A 26165-nucleotide genomic window follows, 5' to 3' on the forward strand; every position below is an offset into this window, starting at 1 on the left:
GTCCATGGTTAGGTTTACCCTCACAACAACCCTGTGAGGATGAGAGAAAATTGACTGGCCCAGAATCACTCAGTGAGGTTTTATGGTTTGATTGAAATGGGGATTTGAACTCGGGTCTCCCCACTCCAAGTCCAACATTCTAACCACCACATCACTCTGGCTCTCAAAAAAACCAGTCTGTCAGCCTGGAATAGAGGACGTTGCCTTATACTGAGTCAGACCATTGGTCCATCTAGTTCAGGGTTGATACACTGATACGCTGAGACACTGACTGGTAGTGGCTTCTCCAGGGTTTCAGGCAGGAGTTTCCCCCCGCCTGACTTGGAGATGCTGCCAGGGATGGAACCATGCCCCAGCACGAGCTGAAAGAAATGACTGGCACATAATCAACGTTGAATAGGCACATGCTTGTTTTTACCACCCTGCTCACCCTAATCTTCATCGGAATCAATCACCCTGCATTTCCAGCCTGAGGCTTCAGTAAATCAAGGTCACCTTATCGCTTCTGCAATCCTAGTGCTTTCCTTTCTTCTGTCGCTGGACAACCTGCCAATTAAGTAGGAATAATCCAGGCCGCTGCAGAAGACGCTGCCCACTGCGCTGAGAAGCAGGAGTTTGCTGTCATCGGCCGACGCATTGCACAGCGCTCGCCGGACTTCCTTCATGATCTGCAGAGAAGGGGAAACAAACGGCTCATTGACATGTGCAACTAAGCATGACTCCTGATCACTAGGTTGATGTGGCCAATGTGATTTCCATGGTTTTCGGGAGGTCTCTGTGTGCTTTTCAAACCCGTAGTCATCTCAAAGATATACCTGACATCTGTTTTCGATAGAATCCTTGCCAACCTCAAGGGGGGACAGTTGTTGGGGAGGAGAGCTGGTCGTGTGGCAATGAGCAGGAGTTGTCCCCTTTTCTAAGCCCTGGCTTCTTTGGGATGGTCGACTGTATCTGAGTGCTGCCTGCTGTGAGATATTCCCCTTCGGGGGTGGGACGGTAGAGCATCTACTTGCGTGCAGAAGGCCCCAGGTTCAATTCCTGGCAGCATCTCCAGGAAGGGCTGGGAGAGACTCTGGGCTCAAACTCTGGAGAGCTTCTGCCAGTCAGTACAATAGGAACATAGGAAGTTGCCATATACTGAGTCAGACCATTGGTCTATCTAGCTCAGTATTGTCTTCACAGACTGGCAGCGGCTTCTCCAAGGTTGGAGAAGCCACTGCCAGTTTGGGTAGACAATACTGAGCTAGGTGGACTAAGGGTCTGACTCAGTATGTGGCAGCTTCCTCTGTTCCTATGACCTGGGCCATATTATGAAGACAGCAAATTGCTTTAAGATTTTGAGCTGATGAATCATCTGCCTTTTACCTAATGATCATCACCTAATTTATTATGTTTCAAATAAAGTTGCATCTTACCTAAATTCTAATATAAGCACCTTATAGACCCTGCTATATATCTTTGTAGGTGATACACATACTTTATCCAGTATCTGGATTTTGATCTTTTAAATTGCTCTTTTACATTATATATGTGTTCTTTTGTTACTGAGTTTTATTATTATTATTATGCTTTTATATCTTTCCTTACCATGATCTGAATTTTTAAAACCTGCACACTTGTGGAAAAGCAGGATATTAATACAATAAATACAGTATGATATACATACTTATAGAAACATTACATACAATATTCAGTGCAATATAATGCAACAATTCTGGATGCCACACATTATAAAGGATGTGGGCAAACCAGAATAGATTCAGGGGACAGTAACAAGTTGTTCAGGGGTCTGAAAAACACGTCTTAGAGGAACTGGGAGTGTTTAGCCCGGGCGCTTTCCAGAGTAGACCCTGCGATGGGATCATGGAGGATCTCGGAAGTGTGCTTCCACACTTCCTGTGTTGTGACACCACAGTCCCTATGCAGACAGCAGGCTGCCGTTCACATTTCCAGTGCCTTGTTTCAAATTTAATTGCTGTGATATAGAGCTAGGACGTCGTATATCCGGCGTAAGGAAGTTGCTGTTTTTTCGGGTTGTTAGTTTCTGCATGACTGCTCCCCCTGCTGTTTACATTTCGAATGTAACTTGCCTGAACGGAGGCATTTTGCTGCTGTTGAGCAGCTAGTCTGGAAAGCGCCCTGGAGAAAAGAAGACTGACGGGGGACATGACAGCACTCTTCAACGACCTGCAAGACTGCCATGGCAAAAGAAGGTTGAAGTCAGCCCTGGGGTGAGATTTGAGGATGCCCTCCTACCACATGCCCGGAGACCCCACTCCCGCTGCTTTGGGGCCAGGAGGCCCCCCTCCCGCTGCCGCCACAACCCACCAATGCGATCTGATGACGTGACCACACCTCCCCGTGCCAGTGCAAGAAGAGGGGTTGCCTCTTCTCACTAGGACGGGGCAGTGCCATGCCAGTTTGGTGACACCGCTGGGGCTTGGCCAAGCAAGCCCCAAGTCCCCAGTGCAGAGGAGGCGGGAGGGGACATTAGGTCGTCTAGGAGCCTCATGCCGTGCCAGAACAAAAACAGATGCAATGATATCAGGGCCTGAGTGCAGCAGCACCCAGGGTGTAAGGACCCACAGCATAGCGGCCGAAAGGGAGCAGGATAAGGGCAGCCCCCAGACACTGGTTCAATGCGCTGAAACTGACACAGCTCCCCAAGCATGGTCCAAAGAACTTTTAATCCCACAGTGGATCTGTCAGTATTTACTATAGCGAGTGGGGGGGCTAGTATCCCTAGGGGTACTTGAAGGGTTCCTAGGCGGTATTCAGTGCCCTCCTGCGTCCTCCACACTACCGCCATCCTGCTTCTAAGCAGTCTTATTGAAATTAATAGGAGTAACTTTAAACCAGTTCATTTGGAATACTCATAAGTAAATTTCATCTGGATGTAAGCCGGTGACTGGAGCACCTGTCTCAGCAGTGTAATATTTAGATTTGTACACACACACACACACACACACACACACACACACACACACACACCATGAAAATGTCAGCGGGATACCTAAGCTGAAAGTTGCTGAACTACCAACAGAAGGGGTACACTGAGAACCCCTGTGCTATGGGACAGCTGTAATAGAAACACACACATACATCAGTTCCTAAATAGGTAGTTAACATGGGGGAAATGGAAGGGTAAGTGCCAATTTTATGTTCTGATGTACTCATTCACTTGCAACAGGATGGATCCCATTCACACAATTTTCTCCTAGGGAGTATTCAGAACAGAAGGTCTCTAGTGTACTTCTGGGCACATGAAGAGCATTTGAAACATGCATCCTCACTAGGCAGAATAGGCACAAAGCAGGAACAGTTTTTAACCAGGGAGTGGGAACAGGAAATAGAGGCTGTTCCAGGTAAGTTATTACCTATATAGGTTATTACCTATAAAGCCCTTAACAGTATAGGTTCAGGGTACTTAAGAGAGGGCCTTTTCTGCGTTTTGATTGATTTTAATGTTTTATTTATTTGTATTGTAGTTGTGAAAAGCCCCGAGACTTTGGTTTGGGGAGGTATATAAATGTAATAAATAAATAAATAAATAAATAAATAAATAAATAAATAAATACATACATACATAGATAAATAAAATAAACCCTGTTGCCTATTAAGATCATCTGGAGCCATCCGGTTATGGTTGCCGCCAACTCGTACGATGGCAACTTGGGACTGGGCCTTCTCTGTGGCTGCCCCAGGGCTTTGGAACATGCTCCCTGCCGAAATAAGAGCATCTCCTTCTCTGTTTGTTTTTAGCAGGGCCCTGAAGACGTACCAACTGTGTCCTGGGTGGTGTGGTTGCTGCTGGCCTGCACTGTGCTGGGCAGCTGAGTGTGATTTCTACCTGTGCAAGGTGCTTTAGAGACAGAGGGGGGAATTGGAGAAAGAAATATGTGGGATGGGATGTGTTAAGTTGAGTATTGAAATGTTTCTGCTAATGCAAATGTGCACAAAGACACCTGTTTTATAGTCTCACATTCTTGTGAGTCCAGTTGTAGCTTGTGCCCTCAAGAACCCATGTGTTAAACACACTGCGTGTGCGTGCGTCGGGGGATGGTGCTTGACTTGCAGCCAGCGGGTGGGTGGGCTCCAAAGGCGTTTAGGTCCAGGCTCCAAAACTACCTGGGTGCTCCTCTGTGTGCTGAGCATTGCATTGAGGGGTGCCTGGAGGCTGGAGCAACAAGTTCCGGCCCCAGATCCCTCCACCCTACTCCGTGCTTCATGGATAGGGTTGCCATAAGCGCCTCAAATCTGGGCGGCCTAATTTGCATATCATGCAAATTACAAGGCAGCTCATTTGCATTTTATTGATTTATTTATTTGACGGATCTATATACTTTCCCCTCCTTCTCTGCCCTCCCATGTGATCGGATCCAGAGCAAAATCCGGGCAACACATTTGAAATCCATGTAAATCTGGGTGGAATTTAGCAGCCGGGTGGAGGAGTCAAAATCTGGGGGCTACCCTAAATTCTGGGGGACATGGCAACCCTATTCATGGAGCTGCATAGAACTGGGCTGTCCTTGTGGGTGCGTGGGGTGGGGGGTGCTTCTGAAGCCGACCTGCTTGGTCATCTGTGGGGAAGGTAAGTGGAACGCAGCCTCCCCCCTCCCCGCGCCCTCCCCGCCTGCCCAGGGCGATGGTGAGAATCGCCCCAGTGTGTGAATGACTGTCCATGAATACAGGTCAGCAATCCATACATACTGTACAGAGATCGTCCAGGCGCACAACGTAATGTGTGAATATCACTCTTGGTTGTATTATACTCATTTCCAAACCATTTTTGGAGGTAACCTTCAGAACTACAGTTTAAAATGGCAATGAATAAAAGGCAGCAAGGAGAAGACCTTAGAAAAAGGGTTCTGAAACTTGGGCCCCTAGATGTTAGGAACTTCCTAACATAGCTTCTTTACATAGGAAGCTGCCTTACACTGAGTCAGACCATTGGTTTATGAAGCTCAGTATTGTCTTCACAGACTGGCAGCGGCTTCTCGAAGGTTGCAGGCAGGAGTGCCTCTCAGACCTATCTTGGAGAAGCCAGGGAAGGAACTTGAAACCTTCTGTTCTTCCCAGAGCGGCTCTATCCCCTAAGGGGAATATCTTACAGTGCTCACACTTCTAATCTCCCATTCATATGCAACCAGGGTGGACCCAGCTTAGCTAATGTTTGCTACCACAAGACTACAACTCCCATCATTCAGTCATTGTAGACTGAATTGTCCCATTGCTAAGCATGGTCTGCCTTGGTTTGCATTTGGATGGGTGACTATACATGATATCAACTGCTTTAAGATATTCCACTTTGGGGTGGTAGTGCATCTGCTTGCATGCATAAGGCCCCAGGTTTATTCCTTGGCATTTCCAGGTAAGGCTGGGAAAGACTCCTGCCTGAAATTTTGGAGATCTGCTACCAATCAGTGTAGACAATACTGAGCTAGATGGACCAAGAGTCTGACTCCGTATATGGCAGTTTCCTATGTTGCTAACATCTTGGGACCCAAGCTTCAGGACTGCTGGATTAGAAGAAGGAAATGAAATAGACTTAATAAGAAAATCATCACAAATTTGTGTGCCTAAAACCTTAGCGTGCCTCCTTTGAATTCTGATTCCAGGAGGCCTGGAAAAACCTGATTTTAATGACACATTATAGCTGAAGCTTCGACATTCTGCGAGGTAAATGTTTGCCCTGTGTTTTTTAGACATGCAGAGAACTGTAATGCAATCACCAGGACCCAAACTTCCTTTAAGGAATGGAGGGTAAAGTAGCATAAACCTTTGCCTTGAAAAATCAAACTGAAGGGTTATGATACTATTCTTGTGCCATCAGCAAGATTCAAAGAACCTTTGGAGAATGACCCTTGTGTGCTGCTCTTTCACACAAAACTAGTTTGTAATCAAGCCTTCAAAGGAAATGCCTGCTAGAGATTCCACAGCGAGGCCTGCAGAACTCTCAACTATTAAGTGTTTCAGATCTGCTGAACCTTCACTACTGGTCTAAGGCTGTGCAATGGTTCATCTCACAGTGAAAGGTACAGAAATGACCTGTATCAGAAATCACAATGAAAGGTACAGAACTGGAAAAGGTGCAGAAGAGGGCAACTAAGATGACCAGGGACCTCAAGAGCACCTTCCTTATGAGGCAAGGCTACAAGACCCAGGGCTTTTTAGTTTAGAAAAAAGATGACTGCGTGGAGATAGAGGTCTATAAAATCATCCATGGTGTGGAGAAAGTGGATAGAGAGAAATTCTTCTCCTTCTCACATAACACTAGAACCAGGGGTCCATCCCATGAAATTGATTGCCAGGAAATTTAGGACCAACCAACCGAAGTACTTTTTCACACAATGCCTAATCAACTTGTGGAATTCTCTGCCACATGATGTGGTGACAGCCAACAACCTGGATGGCTTTAAGAGGGGTTTGGATAACTTCATGGAGGAGAGCTCTATCATTGGCTACTAGTCGGAGGGCTACAGGCCACCTCCAGCCTCCAAGGCAGGATGCCTCTGAGTACCAGTTGCAGGGGAGTAACAGCAGGAGAGAGGGCATGCCCCTTTCAACTCCTGCCTGTGGCTTCCAGAGGCATCTGGTGGGCCACTGTGTGAAATAGGTTGCTGGACTAGGTGGGCCTCTTTGGGCCTGATCCAGCAGGGCTCTTCTTATGTTCTTATGACAGTGGCTGGTTCACATATGAATGTTCAGTGCTTGATGACTACCATAGGACTGCATGTCCTATTACCTCTGAAGAGGTAAGGTCGTGAGATTTACCTCATCCAGAAGAACCACTGAAAGCTTAAACATTTCAGAATGTAATTTCAATGTCTCACCACTTAGGGACACAATCAGAAACCAACCAGAATCCTGCAAATACGGCAGGAAAACATCACTGCCATACTTGATGTAAACTGCCCTGAGCCATTTTTGGAAAAGCAGTATATAAATCGTACAAAAAAACAAACAATGTGAGAACTACCTAGGATTCTGGTTTAGGACTTGAGAAACACAAAGAAACCAGTGAATGGATTCTGAATCGCCAGCCTCCCAGTCTCATTTTCCATTAGCATTGTTTAACGAAGGACTGCATAACTTTGGCCCTCCTGCAGATGCTGGACCACAACTCCCATAATCCCTGACTATGGTTCGGGGTCAGGGCGGAGCCTCCATTGGGCGAACGGGTTCAAAGAACCCGGGCCGCCGCCAATCAGGGGCCGCACCTCATGGCCCCGACACCCCCCACCCCGCATCTGATGTCACAAAGATACATTTGTTTTTCAAATTCGCTGCATGGCCCTTTTTGGAAGAGAGACCACGTCCCCACATCTGACGTAAGACGCGGGGGCTTGGCTAGCTGGGCCCCCGCATCTGATGTCAGATGTGGGTGTGGGCCAGGGGCTGTGGCGGCCAAACACGAGCCACCGCCAGCCTCGCTCCATGGCTGCTTGGGGCAATGGGAGTTGTAGTTCTACAGCTGCTGGAGGGACAAAGTTGTGAAGCCCTGGTTTAAAGTATAGAGGCAGAAAGGTTAGAAGTTAGACCTGAAACATTAGGGGAGCTCCTTCATTGGGACAAAGGGGGAAATCATAAATACAAATGACGATTGACTTTCACTCTCCATCTATCATCAATCTCCCACTTTTCAGGATGCTTTCTCTTTGATGTTCACCTGCATACCTCTGGAGTCAGTGCATTGTTATCTGAGGTCTGACTGGACAGGAGGATGTGTGTGAATCCATCTTCTTTGCGTACTACAATGTCTCTGAACCGACAGTTGCTCTCGTTTTGACGCACGCTGTACCTTAGTCTCTTATCAAAGACGTAATCCTTCTCTCCGTCCAGCTTCCTTTTCACAGTGCTATGGAGATTCAGACCTCCGTTAGCCAGAGAAGAACCTTTCAAATGCAAAGAGCCAAAAGAGACACATGTAATTATGTCTGCACAGCCAAAAAGAGACAAACATCGGTGTCTTTGACTGACCACAGCTTCATTTGATGTCTCCGCAACTTTGCTGAATTTTGCTTACTCTGCTGGAGAGGGGGCGTAATTCAAAGTATTTCTCTAACTGCAACTTCTTCTCCCCCCCTCCCCCAGAGATCAATAGAAGTCATCCATTGCCATGAGAAAAGGTAAATTCAGCCTCTTGTCCTGTCTGGCACTTCTTTCATTAGGAAATATTAATTTTGAGCATGATTTCTGTGGAAATCATTTGCTTAAAGGACTGCAGTTGACATATATGGGACTTGCATGTGCTAAATTGGGGCTGGATGTTACCCTTTATTTTTATTTTGTCCATTTATATCCCACCTTTAAAAAAGAAAAGATTAATAATACAATGCAATACAGCAGAGGGGATTGGAGATGCATGCAATTTGTTTTTCTTATTAGCTGTGTGACTAAATGCTCCAGACTGCGATACAGGAAACAGAAACAGCTATGAGTACTAGTTTGTACAGCCTCCAACATTTCACAGATGAAAACAAAGTCACTGCTTGTATCACCTTTATTTTTATAACAAATGAAGAGCCGTCCACTCTGTGTAATGGTGGAGGAAGTGGGATACGTGAAGGATTTGTGAGGATACTTCTTGGCTGTCTATTGTGTTCACTGATGCTGAAATAGCCCGTCCTCAATTACTTTAAAAGCCAAGAAGGCAAAGCTGGTCAAGATATAGTAGAAATACATAATGGCCCTATAATAAAGGTAAAATGTGCTGTTGAGTTGGTGTTGACGCCTGGTGACCACAGAGCCCTGTCGTTGTCTTTGGTTGATTACAGGAGGGGTTTACCATTGCCATCTCCCATACAGTGTGAGATGACGCCTTTCAGCATCTTCCTATATTGCTGCTGCCCGATAAAGGTGTTTCCCATAGTCTGGGAAACATACCAGTGGGGATTCGATCCGGCAGCTTCTGGCTTGCTAGTCAGGTCATACAACAGGGCAAAATATTCCTTCTTAATTGGACTGAATGAACTGGCAATCTTTACATTGCATTATGCCTTATGCCTTAATGTTCATACGCATCCATTTACACCAGGGTTCTCAAACCCGAGTCTCCAGCTGTAGTTGGCCTACAACTCCTATCATCCCCAGCCACAATGGCCATTGTGGCTAGGGATCATGGGAGTTGTAGGCCAGCAACAGCTGGGGACCGAAGTTTGAGAACCCCTGATTTCTCTTTATATGTGTTAGGAACAAGGTGCATCCATTCTCCATTCAGAGATATAACTTCTAGCAATGCTGAGAAGGAGGCTGAACCCTGAAGTATCATAGGATCACTAAGTACCACTAACAAAATTTTAACAAGACATCTGTCAACATTTTTGCTAGTACCATTGTCATTTTTCAGAGTTCAACCGTCTCAAAAGTTAAAACTCTGAATTCCCCCCCAAGTCAAAATAGGTCAAAATGGAAAAAAGTGATTTGTAAGGGATAGAAACAAGAAAAAACAGAGACTGTCCCAAATAAATAAGGTCAATTATACTATACAAAGCCTGAAATCCATCATTTGGCTGAATGGACCAAATTGCTCATAAGGATGTTACCGAATGCCTCGGTGGTCAAAATCCATGATGGAACACGTGGTTCTAGATCCTTCCCACTTCCCAGTGGACTGCTGCAGCTGAATAGGACCAGTATTTAAATGTAATTTTGTGAGGGTGGGAGGTGACAGAAGAAAGAATCTGGGCATTTTTAGTGGGAGAGTGCGGAACGGAAATCAAAGGAAAATAGGTGAAATTCAGATGGAATGGAAACTGATTTTCATCTGCTTCATCAGCTCTGAAGAGCCTGGTGTAATTGCAAAGGGAAGCAAAAGATGTACAACTGAGACCTGGATCTGAGTTTCGTAGATTGGATTCATCTTTGCTTAGTTAAAACGGTGGTGGATTGCCATGGGAATGCAAGGTAAATTAGTCTCTTTGGGAGTAACCAAAGGCGATGAAGTCTTTCAGTTAACATCAGTGGGCTCAGGATTATCTGCTTTTGAGGCCAGTGGAAAAAAGATTTCAAGGTGATTTGAGACTGGACAGCTAATCCAACTACTTATTAAGGACCTCTCTAAACATCACCTCCCAGACCCAGTCATTTTCGCCTTATATATTACACCCACTGCCTTTTCCACAATTATGTTTATTAATACATTAAGAAGTTACTTTAAATATTTAATAATGTCTAAGCAGGCAGGCTTTATATATTTGTATTTTATTACAAATTTTTCCAAACAGTCTTTAATTAATTTTTCTCATGAGTCAAATATGCAGCAAATTTAATGGAGCTCTACTAAGAGATCATTGGTGAAATAGTGATTATGGATGGCGATTACTAATCACACAGACAAATCCCTTAAATTAGCTCTCCAGTTCATAAGATCCTGTTTGAAGTTCCTAATGAGGTTTCGTTTTTCTCCCCCTGCTCCTGCAAGTGCTAAGTGGAAGATCAGTAATGTTATTTGTGCCACCTGAAAAGTTCAAGGGGTATGCTCAAACCCTGGTTTTTCGAGCCTTGGTTGGGAGTGGGAGCTTTAAGAAAGAAAAGAGCAGGTCAGTTCAGTTCTGTTTATTTACGGTCACTGATCAGAAGAATATATCTACCCAGCTCGAACAGAAACAATAAACTAATCCAGGTAGTTATAAAATCTAACTATACAGGTACACTCTTACTTTGAATTCTAATGGCGGCAAGACAAAACTTAGCAGCTGCATAAGTAATTTTGTCATCACTGTCAGATAAAAGATAGCTAACGTAGAATTCATCCAGGCGACCAGGGTAATTTGCTAGGAGGGGCACTATGAATTCATAACGAATGTCCCTGTAGAAACTACAGTATAAGAACACTTGGGATGATGTCTCAATAGGTTCCCCAAATTCAGACGTGCATTGACATTGGCCCGAATGGACGTCCTTCCATGTGCCATTTTAGAGGGCAGGTTCAATGGCATCCCTTTCCTTGCCCACCTCTACCCTTGCGGTTCTGGCCAAGTGAAGACCAGTACACATTCAATTTTACAATGTGATTTTTTAAAGGAAGCCCGCTTGGGATTAATCTCCCCCTTACTGTCTAAGTTTTTAGGACACTCTGATGATTTTTATTTGAAGTTTTTATTACTTAACCCAGATGAAAAACTTATTAATATAGTGGCCAGGTTTTGTTTTATAATCTGTAAAACCTGATCTGATCTTTAGCAATGCATTTCATAAGTAGTTTATACATTTCTCTCTTTAAAAAAAAAATTATTTACAAGATGCATTGTTTGTATATTGGTCTATGACCGTAATAAAGTTCTGTTCTATTCTGTTCAGTAGGACCTGACTTGCAAGGACATAACCACTCCACATAAAGGACTTTTAAAATCCTGCCTTCAAACACAGCAGAAGGTAAAATGTCAAAGCATCCTAATGTGAAGAGGGCAGGTCTTTACTGCCCTCCATCACCCCTTGCAGCTTCCTGCTGGTGGTGCTCAGCCCATGTACCTCCAGACAGCACCAGCGTGTGTCTATCTATCTGTTTGTGTCTCGGGGTCCCCTCCATGAGATAGCTCAATGAGGAACTGGATTTGGTCCCTTCTGTTTGGCCTCAGAGTCTCTTGGGACTATGCACCCTGAGTCCTCCTCCAAGTAAGCATACCCTGAATTTGGGCCTCTCTCGGGAGGACCCTAACCTGCCCAGCACCGGGGAAACAGCTCCTCATCACTGGCCAGTCCTCCCCTAAATAGGCCCGAGCAGTCCTGGCATATAAATCCCACCTCTGGAAGTCCCGCCCCTTTAGGCACTTCCTAGTACCCCACTTCTAGTTCCGGAAGCTGGTCTTGTGGTAGCAAGCATGAGTTGTCCCCTTAGCTAAGCAGGGTCCACCCTGGTTGCATATGAAAGGGAGACTATAAGTGTGAGCCCTGGAAGATATTCCCCTTAGGGGATGAAGCGGCTCTGGGAAGAGCATCCAGGTTCCAAGTTCCCTCCCTGGCAGCATCTCCCAGATAGGGCTGAGAGAGATTCCTGCCTGCAACCTCGGAGAAGCTGCTGCCAGTCTGTGTAGACAATACTGAGCAAGATGGACCTATGGTCAGACTCAAGCTTCCGATGTTCCTAAGCTCTGCCAGAATTCTAGAGGACAATGCCAGGCCATCTGTCCGTGAGCTGAAGAGGAGCCAAAAATGGGTCATGCAGCAAGACGACGACCCTGAACATTCACGCCAGTCTACCACAAAATGGCTGAAGAAGACGAGATTTCATGATTTGGAGTGGCCAAGTCAAAGTCCTGACCGAAACCCTATTGAAATGTTGTGGCAAGACCTGAAGCCAGCTGTTCATGCAAGGAAGCCCTCAAAGGTTGCAGAGCTGAAACAGTTTTGTATGGAAGAATGGGCCAAGATTCCTCCAAGCCGATGAGAGAGACTGATCACCAGTTACAGGAAATGTTTAGTTGGAGTTATTGCTACTCAAGGAGGTGCCACCAGTTGTTGAATGAAGGGTTCACATACTTTTTCCACTGATGGATTTTTGTGGCTGAGTGAATATTCAACATATATCTTTTTTGCCCAATTTTTCATTGGTGATGCCTTTCTCTCTTATCAGGGTTTAGCTTAGGATCTAATCATGTTTTGAATACAAATGGTGCCAACATACAGAGCATCCTAGGGGGTTCACAAACTTTTTCTCAGCACTGTAAGGCAGCAAGCAATGGAGGAAGGTTGATCTAGCCACCTGTGCTAGAAATCTGCATGCTGTTGAGGAGTAAGCAACAGCTGCAGAAAGTACCGATGGAAAAGGAAGAAGGCAGGCGATTAATCCTTTGGGGAAATCTGACACAACAAAAGCGGCTCTCATCAATCAGGCTATCATCATTATTTGTTGTTTCCTCGTTTGTTCAAAGTGTGAACCTAGTGGGGAAAGTTGAAGAGGTGACAAAAGAGGCTGTTAACTTCACAGCAGTCTTCCAAGAGGACAGAAGATCCAACCAATAGCAGGGCCACAGGAGACCCATTATGGCATGGAGAGAAAGGAAAAGAGTGAAGCGGTGTGTAGTGGGATAGTAATGCAGCATGTGCTTTGCTGTTTTGTGCATTTCATAAGAACATAAGAATAGCCCTGCTGGATCAGGCCCAAGGCCCACCTAGCCCAGCATCCTGTTTCACACAGTGGCCCACCAGATGCCTCTGGGGAGCCCACAGGCAAGAGGTATGTGCATGCCCTCTCTCCTGCTGTTGCTCCCCTGCAACTGGTATTTGAGAGGCATCGTGCCTCCGAGGCTGGAGGTGGCCCACAGTCACTAGACTCATAGCCATTTATAGACTTGTCCTCCATGAATCTATCTGAGCCCCTTTTAAAACCATCCAAGCCGGTGGCCATCACCACATCCCATGGTAAGGAATTCAATAGATTAATTATGTGCTCTGTGAAAAAGTACTTCCTCTTGTCAGTACTAAATTTTCCAACCTTCAGTTTCACGGAGTGACCCCTGATTCTAGTGTTGTGAGAGAGGGAGAAAAATGTATCTCTATCCACCCTCTCCACTCCATGCATAATTTTATACACCTCGATCATGTCTCTCCTTTGTTGCCTCTTTTCCAAAGTAAAAAGCCCCAGATGCTATAGCCTTGGCTCATAAGGAAGCGTCTCCAGGCCCCTGATCATCTTGGTTGCCCTCTTCTGCAATTTCATGCACCTAAAAACCTAGGGTTTCTCAAGCTTGGGTCCCCAGATGTTGTTGGACTACAACTCCCATTTTCCTCAGCCAAAATGGCCATTGGTTGGGGCTGATGGGAGCTGTAGTCCAACAATATCTGGGGAACCGTTTGAGAAAGCCTGGTCTGCTCTAATTGTGCCAACTCGCTGAACCTCACAAAATGACCAACAGAAGCAATAAGATGAGATTTGTCTGAGGAGGTGCAGAGAGAACAGGTGCAAAGGTGCAGAGAAAATAATTGAGAGGACCTGAGGCTACCTTGCAAAGGTACGAAGGTGTCGGGAAAGTAATTCCCGACACTGCAACTGGCCATCTTGCAGTAGGCGCCTCACCTTTTCACACTGATGATTAAGAGATGCACAGAAGGTAGAAATTCAACAAGTTCAGCCTTTTCCTCGCTTGGGGAAAGTTGTACCTGTAAAAACTCAGCCTGTCAGACACCCGGTGAAGGCCCCAAAGATCCCATCATGAGAAAAAGGTGGCCACCTTGTGAGGCATCCATCAGTTCTTCAACTGCACAGAAGCCATGGGGCACAGGAATAGGATCCATGCTTGTTGGGGAGGGAGACAAATATGGTGGGGGTTCACCACAGAGGAAACAGCAGTTCTTTTGTAGATGCAGTGGATGGTAGTGTCTTTTTGGCAGCTGATGGCAGGGAGAGTATGAGGCTATCAAGGCATGAAGCACACCCTCAGCCAGGGACTTCCCTGGGAACAAAAACCTACTCATGAACAAAGACCTACTTGCATGTTTGGTCCTCATGCATGCGTATAATTATACAAGAATCAGTGCGGTGTCGTGATTAGAGTGCTGGACTAAGGTCAGGAAGACCTGAGTTCAAATCCCCACTCAGCCTAACCTACCTCACAGGGTTGTGTGAGGATAAACATAATCATGTGCACTGAGCTCCTTGGAGGAAGAGTGGGATAGAAATGTAACACATAATAATTTAAAAAAACCCATTCACCCCTCCACGTGACTTAATTCAAAATGTTTCCCATTAAATGTATATACTTCTCCCCACCCACCCCAGTTCTGATGGGAGATCTTAACATTAGAGAGCAGACTAGAGTTTAAATCCTTATTCAGCCATGAAACTCAGTGAGGAGCTTCACACGAGCGGTGTGATGCGCCTCGCAGTGGTTTGTGGGAGGAGCGGGCTTAGCCCGCCCTCCCCGCAGACAATCAAACATGTAGCCCTGGGTGGCCAGATCAGCTGCCCACACGACTACCAGCTCCACCATGGAGCTGGTGGGGGCTCCAGGGATTGGGGGCCACTCGGCCCCTGGAAGTCCCAGGAAGCCCCGCACAAGTGTGCGGGAGATTCTGGGGGGACCCCCAGAACCGGGAGTCTGCTTGTAGCCTCCCAGCCGGGGTTCTACTCGTGTGTTGCCATGCACTGCGGTGGCATACGAGCAAATAAACGAGGTTAACAGAGTGCTCGCTCTGTTAACCAAGGAGAGGGGGATTTAGGCGGGCTAGCTGCCTTGGAACTCCCGGGCTCACCCGCGAGCCCGGTGGTTCCGACCAGTACCAGAAAGCAGGCTAGGGTCCGTTAGCCCGCTTTCTGGTGATCGTCAGAATAGCCTCAGTGGGTGACTCTGGGCCAGTCACTTCTCTCTCAGCCTAACCTACCTCGCAGGGATGTTGTGGGGATAAACATAACTATATACTCCACTCTGGGCTCCTTGGAGGAAGAGCAGAATATAAATGTAGCAATCAATCAATCAAATAAACAAAGTCATATAATGAGAAGGGAGGAGGGCTGCAGGTCCGTGGAAGTGCATTTGGTCTGCAAGCAGAGTGTCCCCCAGGTAGGCTGGAGAGAACCCATCTTTCCCTGGAGAGCTGCTGCTGGAAAGGCAGAAAGGAGGGATGATGCCCCTTTACTTTAATAATGGCCATTGTTGTTTGCTCATCGTGGCTGGGGATGATGGGAGTTGTAGTCCAACAACATCTGGGGACCCAGGTTTGAGAACCCCTGGTACTGAAGATTAGACTGAGATGGGGATGGGGGAGAGAGGAACAGAGAAACAGAGAAGGACAATTAAGGGGATTTTTTTTTTTAAAGGCTGTCAAGCAGCTTGACAAAACAATCACTCTCAATTACAGTATCACAAAAGAAGCAGGCAGCAAAGTGATAAGAGAAGACAGCAAATGCCAATGGAAGATGACAGAATACTGCTGCGAGACTGAGAAACCTCAACAGATGTTCTGTACGTTATCACAGGCTGGGCCAGCGTGGGGCAGGCGGCACCAAAGGGAACTTCTGACATTTGCTGGCTGATAGCAAAACACTGGGAGAAGTAACGTGTGCGTTTTTGGCATGGCAGTATCGACGGCTGGATTTCTAAGTTCAGTTTGACTGGCCACTGAGAGCAGAATAACACTCAAGAAAGCTCTTAGCCTTTCCGACTGATCACTTACCCTTTTGTGTCCCATGCTTCTTGCTTTTAAATGGTGAGCCTGTGGGCAAAGTTGGGCTTCTTTTTTATACTGGGATGTGATGGTGTGGGTAGAGGAGGTTTTTGTCCTAATTTCGTAACTGGGAAACAAGAAGGGGTGGTACTCAAACAGAATGGTGTACATACATACTAGGGATGTGCCCGATTCGGTCCTTTTCCGGAACGCCGAACCGGTTTGGAGATATGGTGTTTGGTTTGGTGGCCGGAGGGGTTTACCTTTAAGAGACCGGGAGGGTGCTCTCCCTCCTCCGCCACTGCGTTTCCCCTCCTGGCACTCTGGCCAAAATTGCTGGCGCAGGGTGGCAGCGTACCTCCTTGCCGCCCCAGTCAACGTCAAACTGGAAGTGCTCGACACATGTGCACCATCTGGTTGGACGGTTCGTGCACATCCCTAGTACACACCAGTATAGTGAGTACTATCTGCAATAAGATGCTGAAAAAATACGCACGAGTGAATGTACTAGAGTAAGAGAAATAATATGAAAACTGAACCATACAATGAACTCAGAGAGTATATACATGAACAATTGGACAAAGAGCACGATGCAATGAACTCAAGTATTGTACAAATCAACCCCTACCCCACTTCCCTGTCCATGTTCGGATGTTGGGGAGAGGGGCCCCTCTGCAGTCAGTGAGACTGCAGAGAGGCAGGGAAGCTGGCTGTATGGGCTTCCTTCTTGACAGAAGGACAAGAAGCCAATCGGGCCAGAGTGAGGGAGGAAGTCAGGGATGGGCCTTCTCCATTGCTGCCCCGAGGCTTTGGAACACACTTCCTGCTGAAATAAGAGCCTCCCCATCTCTTACTAATTTTAAAAGGGCAGTCAAGACACATTTGTACACCCAGGCTTTTAATTAGATACTGTTTTAATTGTGTTTTAATAGTTTTAACTTTTAACTTTTAATTGTTGAAATGTTTTGATCTTTTTATTGGTTGTTTTTATTCTCTTGTAAACCGCCCAGAGAACTTGTGTTTTGGGCGGTGTAAAAATGTGTTAAATAAATAATTAAAAACAAAAAACAAAAAAACCCTTCCTCCCACCGCAAAACCAGAGTTAAGGGCAGCGAAACTGCACTCTGACCAAAGGTACATAGTAGAGTGGCGAGGTGAACCGCAGGTCCCGTTTTGCCCTCACCTCCATTTTGCCGAGTTCGGATGTGCAGCTTCGGAAACCGGAGGCAAAGGGTTCTCTTTCCTATTTCATCTAAACTCAGCCAAAATGTGTGGCACTAAATAGCACATTTTGTGATCTTTGTCAGTCGCAGTTCATTTATATCCGATTCCTCATGAATCCACAATGGAGGTTTTCTTGACAGATACTCTTAATGAGAAACCTTTTCAAGTCTTTTCACAAAAAGAATACAATCAGTGGATCTATCTTTCTAAAGAGCAGCAGTGTCAAAGTGTCCTATAAAGCTTTGAGGCTGAGCCTACCCCAAAATTAAATAAACAAAACAAATAATTCATCTACCAGAAGCCAACAACCAATCATGAAATAAATATATCATTCATTCGTTGTATTTGTAGTTGTATTTGAGCTAGAAGGGCAACTGCCTGGGTTGCTTCAGAAGACCACCTTCCATCTCAGTGACTGAGACCTACCTCAATCATTAGCTGGGTAAAGCTTCTGGGTGGGACCAACCTTTCCTACCCAGCTGCTGCTTCCCACACTATCACATCCTCCTCCTCCAGCCTTGGCTTTAAATTTTATTTATTTATTTAACATATTTCTATACCGCCCAAAACTTGCGTATCTGGGCAGTTTACAATCAAAATCATATAAACATTAAAATAATTTAAAACCCAGCATCAAAAGTATGAAAACTATAATTCTAATTAAAAGCCTGGGTGAACAAATATGTCTTCAGTGCCTTATTAAAAATTTCCAGAGATGGGAAGGGCGAGGGAGAGCATTCCACAGCCCAGGGGCAGCAACAGAGAAGGCCTGTCCATGAGTAGCCACCAGACGAGCAGGTGGCAACCCCAGACGCACCTCTCCAGAAGATCTCAATGGGCGATAGGGCACATGGATGATGTTGCAGATGATTGGCAAATGGCAGCATGTTCAGCTCCCAATTTAGGCGTAGGAGACTTCTCCGACCCTAATCCTGGTTGAATAAACAAGCCTAGTAATTATGATTACTAGCAAAATGCATGTGCATGTGCTTTCCAACTGTCTGTCAATGAGGGCCAGGCTAACCATCGGGGGAGAGGGTCACCGTAGAAGTCTCTCTGAGTGCAACACTTTTCCCTGGGAACTGTAGTCCTGGAAAGGAGGCGAGATATCTCTGATAGGGAATTCCTAGTGGAGCTGGACCAATAATTGGGTCCAAGCCCTAAGGGAGCATCTTTCTCTGGAAGTGATGAGAGGGACAAATTCCACCCACATCGGGAGCCCATTCAATACCATAGTGTATCCTATCTATATGGTGCTGAAAAGGATCGTACCAAATTGTATCGGTATGGTATTAAAAAGGATCGTACCGAATCGTATCGGTATGATATTGAAAAGCATCACAGGGTGGAGGTGGGGCTTGCCTTAAAGGAAGAGCTGGCTTCTGCAAAGAAAGAGGCTGCTTTCCAGCAGTGACAGTGATTCAAATTGCCACCTTTCCTTCCATTGTACCTCCCTATATGCACCTGGTGTGTTACTGAAATAAAATGGCAGCGTCCTGTAACTATGCATTGTACCTCCCTATATGCACCTGGTGTGTTACTGAAATAAAATGGCAGCGTCCCGTAACTATATGCACCAGGAAAACCTATATGCACCTATATGTAATGTACCAGGAAAAGGCTGCAATGTCATGTATCAAGGTAGTCCTGACACATTACAGCAGTGATCTTCACTGTTTGGCAAAAAACTTCCAATATAAGAGATATTTCCCACTCTGCGGACCTCTGCAGAGTAGTGCACTTTTCTCAGCACAGGCTATTAAGAAAGAAGGAACCTTCTCTTAAGAACTCTAGGAGGAAAGCACTAGGAAGGGCTACACTTCTCAGTACTCCATGCACGCTTTCCAAGATGGCTTTCAAGAGGGCTCCGTTTTCCTTAAAGGAGCCCCACCGGAACTGGGCAAGCACTGCACTGCATGCTGCCAGTAGGACTGTGCAGAGTATTCAGCTATGGCCACATAGGGCCAAGAAACAATTCATCAGAGGGCTGCACTTAGGGTTGATGGGGGCCGCTAGTGGCCCCCGGACCTTACAATGAAGAACACTGCATTATGGGATGGTGCCATGGAGGGAAAGGCAGCAATCTGAAATGCTGCCACTATGGTGCCTAACCCACTTTCTTTGTAGGTCAGTTGCCCCATCCCAATGCACTGAGCCGATAATGATGGTCATATCAATGCCATCCTGATCATCCTCTGCATTGTTAGCACGATTCAAGAACGGCCAAGGTTGGGATTGGGATGATAATTCATCCTGTGCACAGGCCGAATTCTTAACACCTCCAGCAAAGAACACAAGAATTGCCTTCTGGGACCCAACCAAAGTAAATCTTGTCCAAAGTAGCCAGCCAGATGTCTCTGAGAGCAGGAAAGTCACAATCCCTGGGGTTCTTTGGTGAAAGCCAAGACAACTGACTTAAAACCAGCTTCTGGGTTTGTTTCTGGCTGTGAATCGCTTTGGGGAGGATCATGATGTGACCGAAAAGCAGCATAAAAATGCCAGTATGAATGCATTTTTAAAAAATCTAACTGGAGCTTGATGTATTTATTTATTTGGCACATATCTGTACCACCCGATATGCAAATCTCTGGGCGGTTCACAATATAAAACACAACAATTAAAACATGAACACAGTTAAAACAATTTAACATAGAGATAAAAACTTTAAAACTTTAAACTTTTAAAAAACCTATAAATTAGAAGCTCTTAAAAAGATCCAGAGAAGGGGAGGCTCTAATTTTGTTTGAGAGTGTTTTCTAAAGTCCCAGGGCAACCCTAGAAAATGTCTAGTAGTTTTGAGTCACCACCAGCTGAGCAACCACAACCAGCGGCGACTTCTTAAAACCTTAATAGCTTTCAGATATACCCTGTTGGCATAATGTAGTTTTTTATCCTTAGAAATAAAGATTAGCTACATCAACAGCATTAATTCCTTAACGAGTGTTCTCATGATCTCCATTTCACTTCCAGCAAAGACCTTGGTTTTTCCAACACGTCTATACATATTCTCTCTGACTCTGTAGTCTATCTAGTTCCTCCTCTTCTCTATAGCTTCTCTCCCTTACAAACAAGTGGCTTTGAGAACTTTAAATATAAACTGCTTTGAGAACTTTGGTTGAAGAGCAGTATACAACTATTCGCATTATTAACTATTTATTATTATTATTTCTTGTTTACACAATCAGACAGGTGTTATTGACTGGTTTGTTTTATCCAGACATCGAGTCCTTCCCAAGGACCTGAGATGATGATGATGATGATGATGATGAAGAAGAAGAAGAAGAAGAAGATGATGATATTGACACACAGTCTGCCAGATGTTATTGACTGGATTTGGTACTTTAATTATTGGGCCCTTTCCAAGGGTCTAGGATAACTAAAAAAGAGTTAAAGATATTGTCGTAGTATTCATGCACACTATGAATAGTGTGGCCTTCTGTAGTTGATGTGTTGTAATTTTATTGATGCCCAGGGTGTTGAGATGGTGTTCAAGTTCTTTTGGTACTGCACCAAGGGCACCAACAACTATTGGCACCACTATTGTTTTCTTTTTCCAGAGCTGCTCAATTTCAATCTGAAGGTCCTTCTATTTGGTTGTTTTCTCCAATTGTTTTTTGTCGATTCATCTATCCCCTGGGATTGCAATAGCAATTATTAGAACCTGATTCTTCTCAATGACTGTCAGATCAGGCGTATTGTGCACTAAATGCCTATCAGTTTGTATTTGAAAATCCCAAAGGATTTTTGCCTCTTCATTTTCTGTGACCTTCTCAATTGGATGTTATTATTATTAATAGTAGTAACAACCTTGTTTTATTCTGTCTGTCTTCAAATCCCCGTCTTTGGCTCGGCGGCAGAGCAGACATCTGGAATGCTGGTCTCGCAAGCCAAGAGCTTTCAAGGCAGCGAACCCTGGGCTCAAAGATGTAGGAATCAAAGAGATTCCACTTCTCTTTTCTGCTGCTGGCAGGGTTGAGCAGACCTGAGCAAAGGCAGTGAGGCAGGAAAATGCAGAGAGAGAGAAGAGAATGGAGTGGGAAGAGGAGAATTTGTTTCATCTAAAGAGACGTTGTAAGGGGTCTGCTGGTTAGTGTACTCAAAAACCACCCAGGAATATCCTTCTACCTTGGTGTTTCAGGCTACAAAATCCTATGGAGGAATAGAAATCCTTCAACATTTATCAGCTCAAGATTGGTTAGCTATCGAAAAAGCAGCTAAATTCATTTCTGCAGCTGTCTGTATTTGTTGTAAAATACTTGAATTTTGCACACTCCTTAAGCCATGTGTTTTGTCTGAATTCTCTTCTGTATTTATTTTGCTGGTCAATAGACCATAATAAATTCTGAATAATGGAGCTGTCAATATTTGTCAAAGGAATGGAGGCATCTTGGCTTAACTCCACATTACTTCTAATGCCCAGCTCTTCCTCTAAGGCAGGGGGGTTCTTGAACTTGGGTCCCCAGATGTTCTTGGCCTATGATTCAGATTATCCCCTGCTACAATGGCTGTGGCTGGGGATGATGGGAGTTGTAGTCTAACAATGTCTAGGCATTCCCTTAAATTTCCCATGCGACTTAAGTTAGAAAACACATTTTTTAAAAACAATGGAACACTACAAGTCTGTATGTCTGCATACAAATACAAATCTTTGATTCTCCAGCACGGTGACTTTTGTAACTTGGATTGATTTAGCTCACCAGCCTCTGACCTCAGAAGTGCTGAGACTTAAAAGGTGAGACTTAAATGGGTAAATTTAGTATGACAGGAGGCGAGACTTGACAAAGAGGCACCTTTTAAACGTGGTGATTCCCTTTATTTAGCAGGAGGAGAGTAACTGGCCCTATCCACCCTCAGCACAGTACCTCCAGTGACTGTTGCTGGTATCTATCTGATGTTGCTTTTTAGATTGTGAGCCCTTTGGGGACAGGGATCCATTATTTCTTTGTGTAAACTGCCCTGAGCCATTTTTGGAAGGGCGGTATAGAAATTGAATAAATAAGTAAGTAAATAAATAAAATATCTATGTTATAAGTTTGCTATGAGAACTTCTGTTGAAAAGAAGAATAATTTTCAGTTTTTACTTTTTAAAATAACCTTTAATTTGAACCTAATAATGACTGTGGTTTTTAATCCAACAACTTTTTTGGGGTTTAATTTAGTTAATTTTACTACTTTTATTGTATCTCACGTCTATCTTATTGTTGTGAGCTGCCCCGAGCAGTAGTGCACTGGAGGGGCAGGGTATAAATATTTTAAATAAATAAATAAAGCAGTATATAAATATTCATTGTATTCGTGTACAATTGGAATGAGCTAAGGAGACACTAAGGTGTCATTTTTACATGAGCAACAACTCAGGAGTAACTTATGAGTCAAAGGTTGGTATAGCATGTAATGGGACTAATAAGGTACTATATGATTTTCTACTTGTTGACCTCCAAGCAAAAGTCAACCAGGGCTAACGGCTCAGAGATCGTCATAGGTCTAGAAACCTACTAAAACAGAGGTGCTAGAAGATCAGACGGTGGCCACCCTTTATAGAATGGCAAGAGACGAATGGCTATTTGCTGAAAAATCGGGTTACACGACATAACTTAAGGCCAATCTAGTCCAGCATCCTGTTTCCCACAGTGGCCCGCCAGATGCCTCTGAGAAGCCCATGGGCAAGAGATAAAGGCATGCCCTCTCTCCTGTTGTTGCTCCCCTGCAACTGGTATTCAGAGGCTTCCTGACTCTGAGCTTGGAGGAAGCATAGGGCTCACAATCTAGTAGCCATTGATTGGTCCTCTCTTTAAAATTGTCCAAGCCCCTTTAAAAGCCAACCAAGCTGGTGGCCAGCACCACATCCAGTGACAGAGAATTCCATAGATTAATTATGCATGGTGTGAAAAAATATTTCCTTTTGTCAGTCCTAAATTTCCTGGTAATCAGTTTCATGACCCTGGGACCTCACAGAGGGACCAAAACAGCAGATTTAATAAGAGCTCAGAAACTAAACTCCTCTTGGATTGAGCAAACCCTGGGCTCAACCGTGTATGCTACACAAAGGGTTGTCCTAATGGGGTCTTATGAATGCCTTTGAGAAGATGAGATTTTGGGAAATCCATAGCCCAAACAAATGCAACTTCCCCTCTAAGCCTGAGAAAGAAATTTCAGATCACCCAAATGAATACTGGGGATAAGGCACTATGACGCAAGAAGGGAGAAACTGCTGTGCTGGAAATGAAACTCTAGCAGGAAAAGAGATTGGATGCTTCTACAGATCATCTCAGTACTTCTGCTGAGTGAGTAAAACAAGAGTTAAGTAAGCTACTGAAGGGTTAGACTGCAGAAAGCGAGACTGCATATACTGAAACTAATATATTGCTGTTACATTCTTTCTTGAACAGTGTGCTCAATCCTGATCCCATAATCTTTGAAAAGATATAACAGAAAAACAAGAGATTGAGAGAAAAGCAGCAAAAATATTTGAAAGCTGGAGTGGACTTGCACATAAGGACACCATGAAGATATTGGGATTGCTTGGCCTAGTAAGAAGATGAACAAGATCTGGCAGTTATGAATACTCCTTCTCACTTCTATATACAATACCAGAACAAAGGGATGTCAATAAAAATATGAAGCTGCTATAAAACAGGGGTGAGTTTTTTTTGGTACAGGCATTCCATGAATTGCAATAGAACACTGGCAAGCCTTTTTATTTTGTTGTAATTTGTATTTTATTGTGAGCCACCCAGAGATGTAGGCTTGGGGTGGGATATAAATATGGCAAATAAATAAAATAAAATAAAATAAATCAGGACTGATTTCTGGGTGGAAAACGCGGCCCTTAAAGAGACACAACCACTAGCCCATGAGCGCAATTATGCCCAGAATTCAAATGTCAAGTGTGAGCCCTCAAGAAAGAAGAGTGTGTGTCTTTCTGGGTACCAACTTCCCAGCCAGTCTGGAAGATCCAGAAAAGCATTTAGAGCCCTTGGTGGAGGACCATTTTCACAAGTAGGTAGGCAGTAATGGGCCACACCCCATATCCCATCTGCCCAAATGGGCTGCTGTCAACCCCTTGGCTAGAGATGCTCTCCTTTGCCTCTGAGGTCAGCATTTGGAGGGTCAGTTTTGCAGTGCCAGATTTAGCCCCCGGGCCATCGGCTTCTTACCCCTACTTTGGAACTGTCCTGTCTATTTGTTATGACCTCCACCTAGCTTCATTATTGGCTGGGAGAGAGTACTATATAAGCCCTTCTAGGACAAGGCAGCTACAACCTTAGGCACTCTGTCGGTAACTTGCCACTAGAAAGGGAAAAGTTCTTTCTCCTGACCAGCCGGCTTCATTTTACCATGGAGGTACCTCTGTACTTCTATGGGAGTCCACCTCTTAGTAACAGTTGCTGAAGTTAAGTTGATTTGGGTTTGGCCAGTGCTAGGATAGGAAAATGCCAGAGCAGTTCATGTCTGTCACTGTGAAGCAGGCCTGCTCAACTCTTGCTATGCAGCTGTTTTGGAACTGCAGCTCCCATAATCCCCAGCCACAGTGGCCAAAAGCCAGGGATTATGGGAGTTGTAGGCCAACATCTGCAGGAGGGCCAAAATTGAGCAGCCCTGAAAAGGTAGGGTAGAAACAATAAATGACAATAAATAAATAAAACAACAATCTGGCCTATTAATGCAAAGAGGCTTTCGTGGCTGGTGTGGCTAGCTTCCTTGTAGTTCTCTTGCTTTGGTTAAAGACAGTTGCTGAAGCACAGAGTAAATTCCCACCTGATAACTCTTACATCAAGACTTGCTGTGGGTTCAATTCCTGACAGATGACTTACTTTAGCTCCTACCTTTTTGTGTAGGAAGGCGTTTGTAGCAAGCATGAATTGTCCCCATTGCTAAGCAAGGTCCACCCTGGCTGCATATGAATGGGAGACTACATGAACGAGTACCGTAAGATATTCCCCTTAGGGGATGGGGCCGCTCTGGGAAGAGCACCTACCTGTTTGCATGCAGAAGGTTCCCAGTTCCCTCCCTGGCATCTCCAGACAGGACTGAGAGAGATTCCTGCCTGCAACTTTGGAGAAGCCACTGCCAGTCTGTGTGGACAATACTGAGCTAGATGGACCAATGGTCTGACTCGATATATGGCAGCTTCCTATATTCTTATGCATGGAACAGCCCTATATGAGTATTCAAAATATGGAGAAATTAATGAAGAGGCTCTTAATGAAATCCAGTCCAGAGTCCATCTAGCTCCCCATTTTTAGCCATATCATATAACCCACAAAGCCTTCTAAAAAGAGTAAAAGCGCAATATAATCAGTACAAATGAAAACTGAAAAAAGGCTTTAATACAATATAATACACCCATATAATGCCTGTTTAGTATAAGAAAAGAGAAGTCTAAAAACAACTAAATATCTCAAAACTGAAACAAATGATGAAACAATAATTGAAAAGATGAGAGAAATACTGCAGAAGAAACTCATGCAAAGAATATAAGGAAGAATGTGTAGCGCTAAAACCGTGTTTTCGTGCTCTTCAGCAGCCTTTATTCAGCTTGCGACAAATCCCAAAAGATATGACCCTGATCTTGTTCTTTTCTAAAAAGTCAAGAAGGCTCGGACAAAAAAGGAGGATAAGCCCTTTGACCCTCCGGTAATTCAAGCACTGCATGCAAAAAAATTAGAAAAGTTCCTGAAAACAGCCGCGTGTCACTGTGAAATCAAGCAAACGTACTGTGACATGAACTTTCACTGGCAAGCTGAAAGTTGCCAATGAAGACTCATGCCACAATACAATTCTATGGGAGTAGAGCTGGTCTTGTGGTAGCAAGCACCATTTGTCCCCTTTGCTAA

General features: G+C 44.7%; 1 protein-coding gene across 1 annotated transcript in view; it reads right to left on the minus strand.

The window, feature by feature from the left end:
* CDYL2 (chromodomain Y like 2) overlaps positions 1–26165 on the minus strand; it is an 86982-nt gene that overhangs the window by 15844 nt on the left and 44973 nt on the right. Inside the window, exons 3-4 of the mRNA XM_053271343.1 lie at positions 7678–7895; positions 496–668 (exon numbers count right to left, since the gene is read on the minus strand). Of these exons, the coding sequence (XP_053127318.1) occupies positions 496–668; positions 7678–7895 (391 nt within the window). The remainder of the gene's footprint in view (positions 1–495; positions 669–7677; positions 7896–26165) is intronic.

The sequence above is a fragment of the Hemicordylus capensis genome, chromosome 9 (assembly GCF_027244095.1).
Source record: "Hemicordylus capensis ecotype Gifberg chromosome 9, rHemCap1.1.pri, whole genome shotgun sequence".
Lineage (NCBI taxonomy): Eukaryota > Metazoa > Chordata > Lepidosauria > Squamata > Cordylidae > Hemicordylus > Hemicordylus capensis.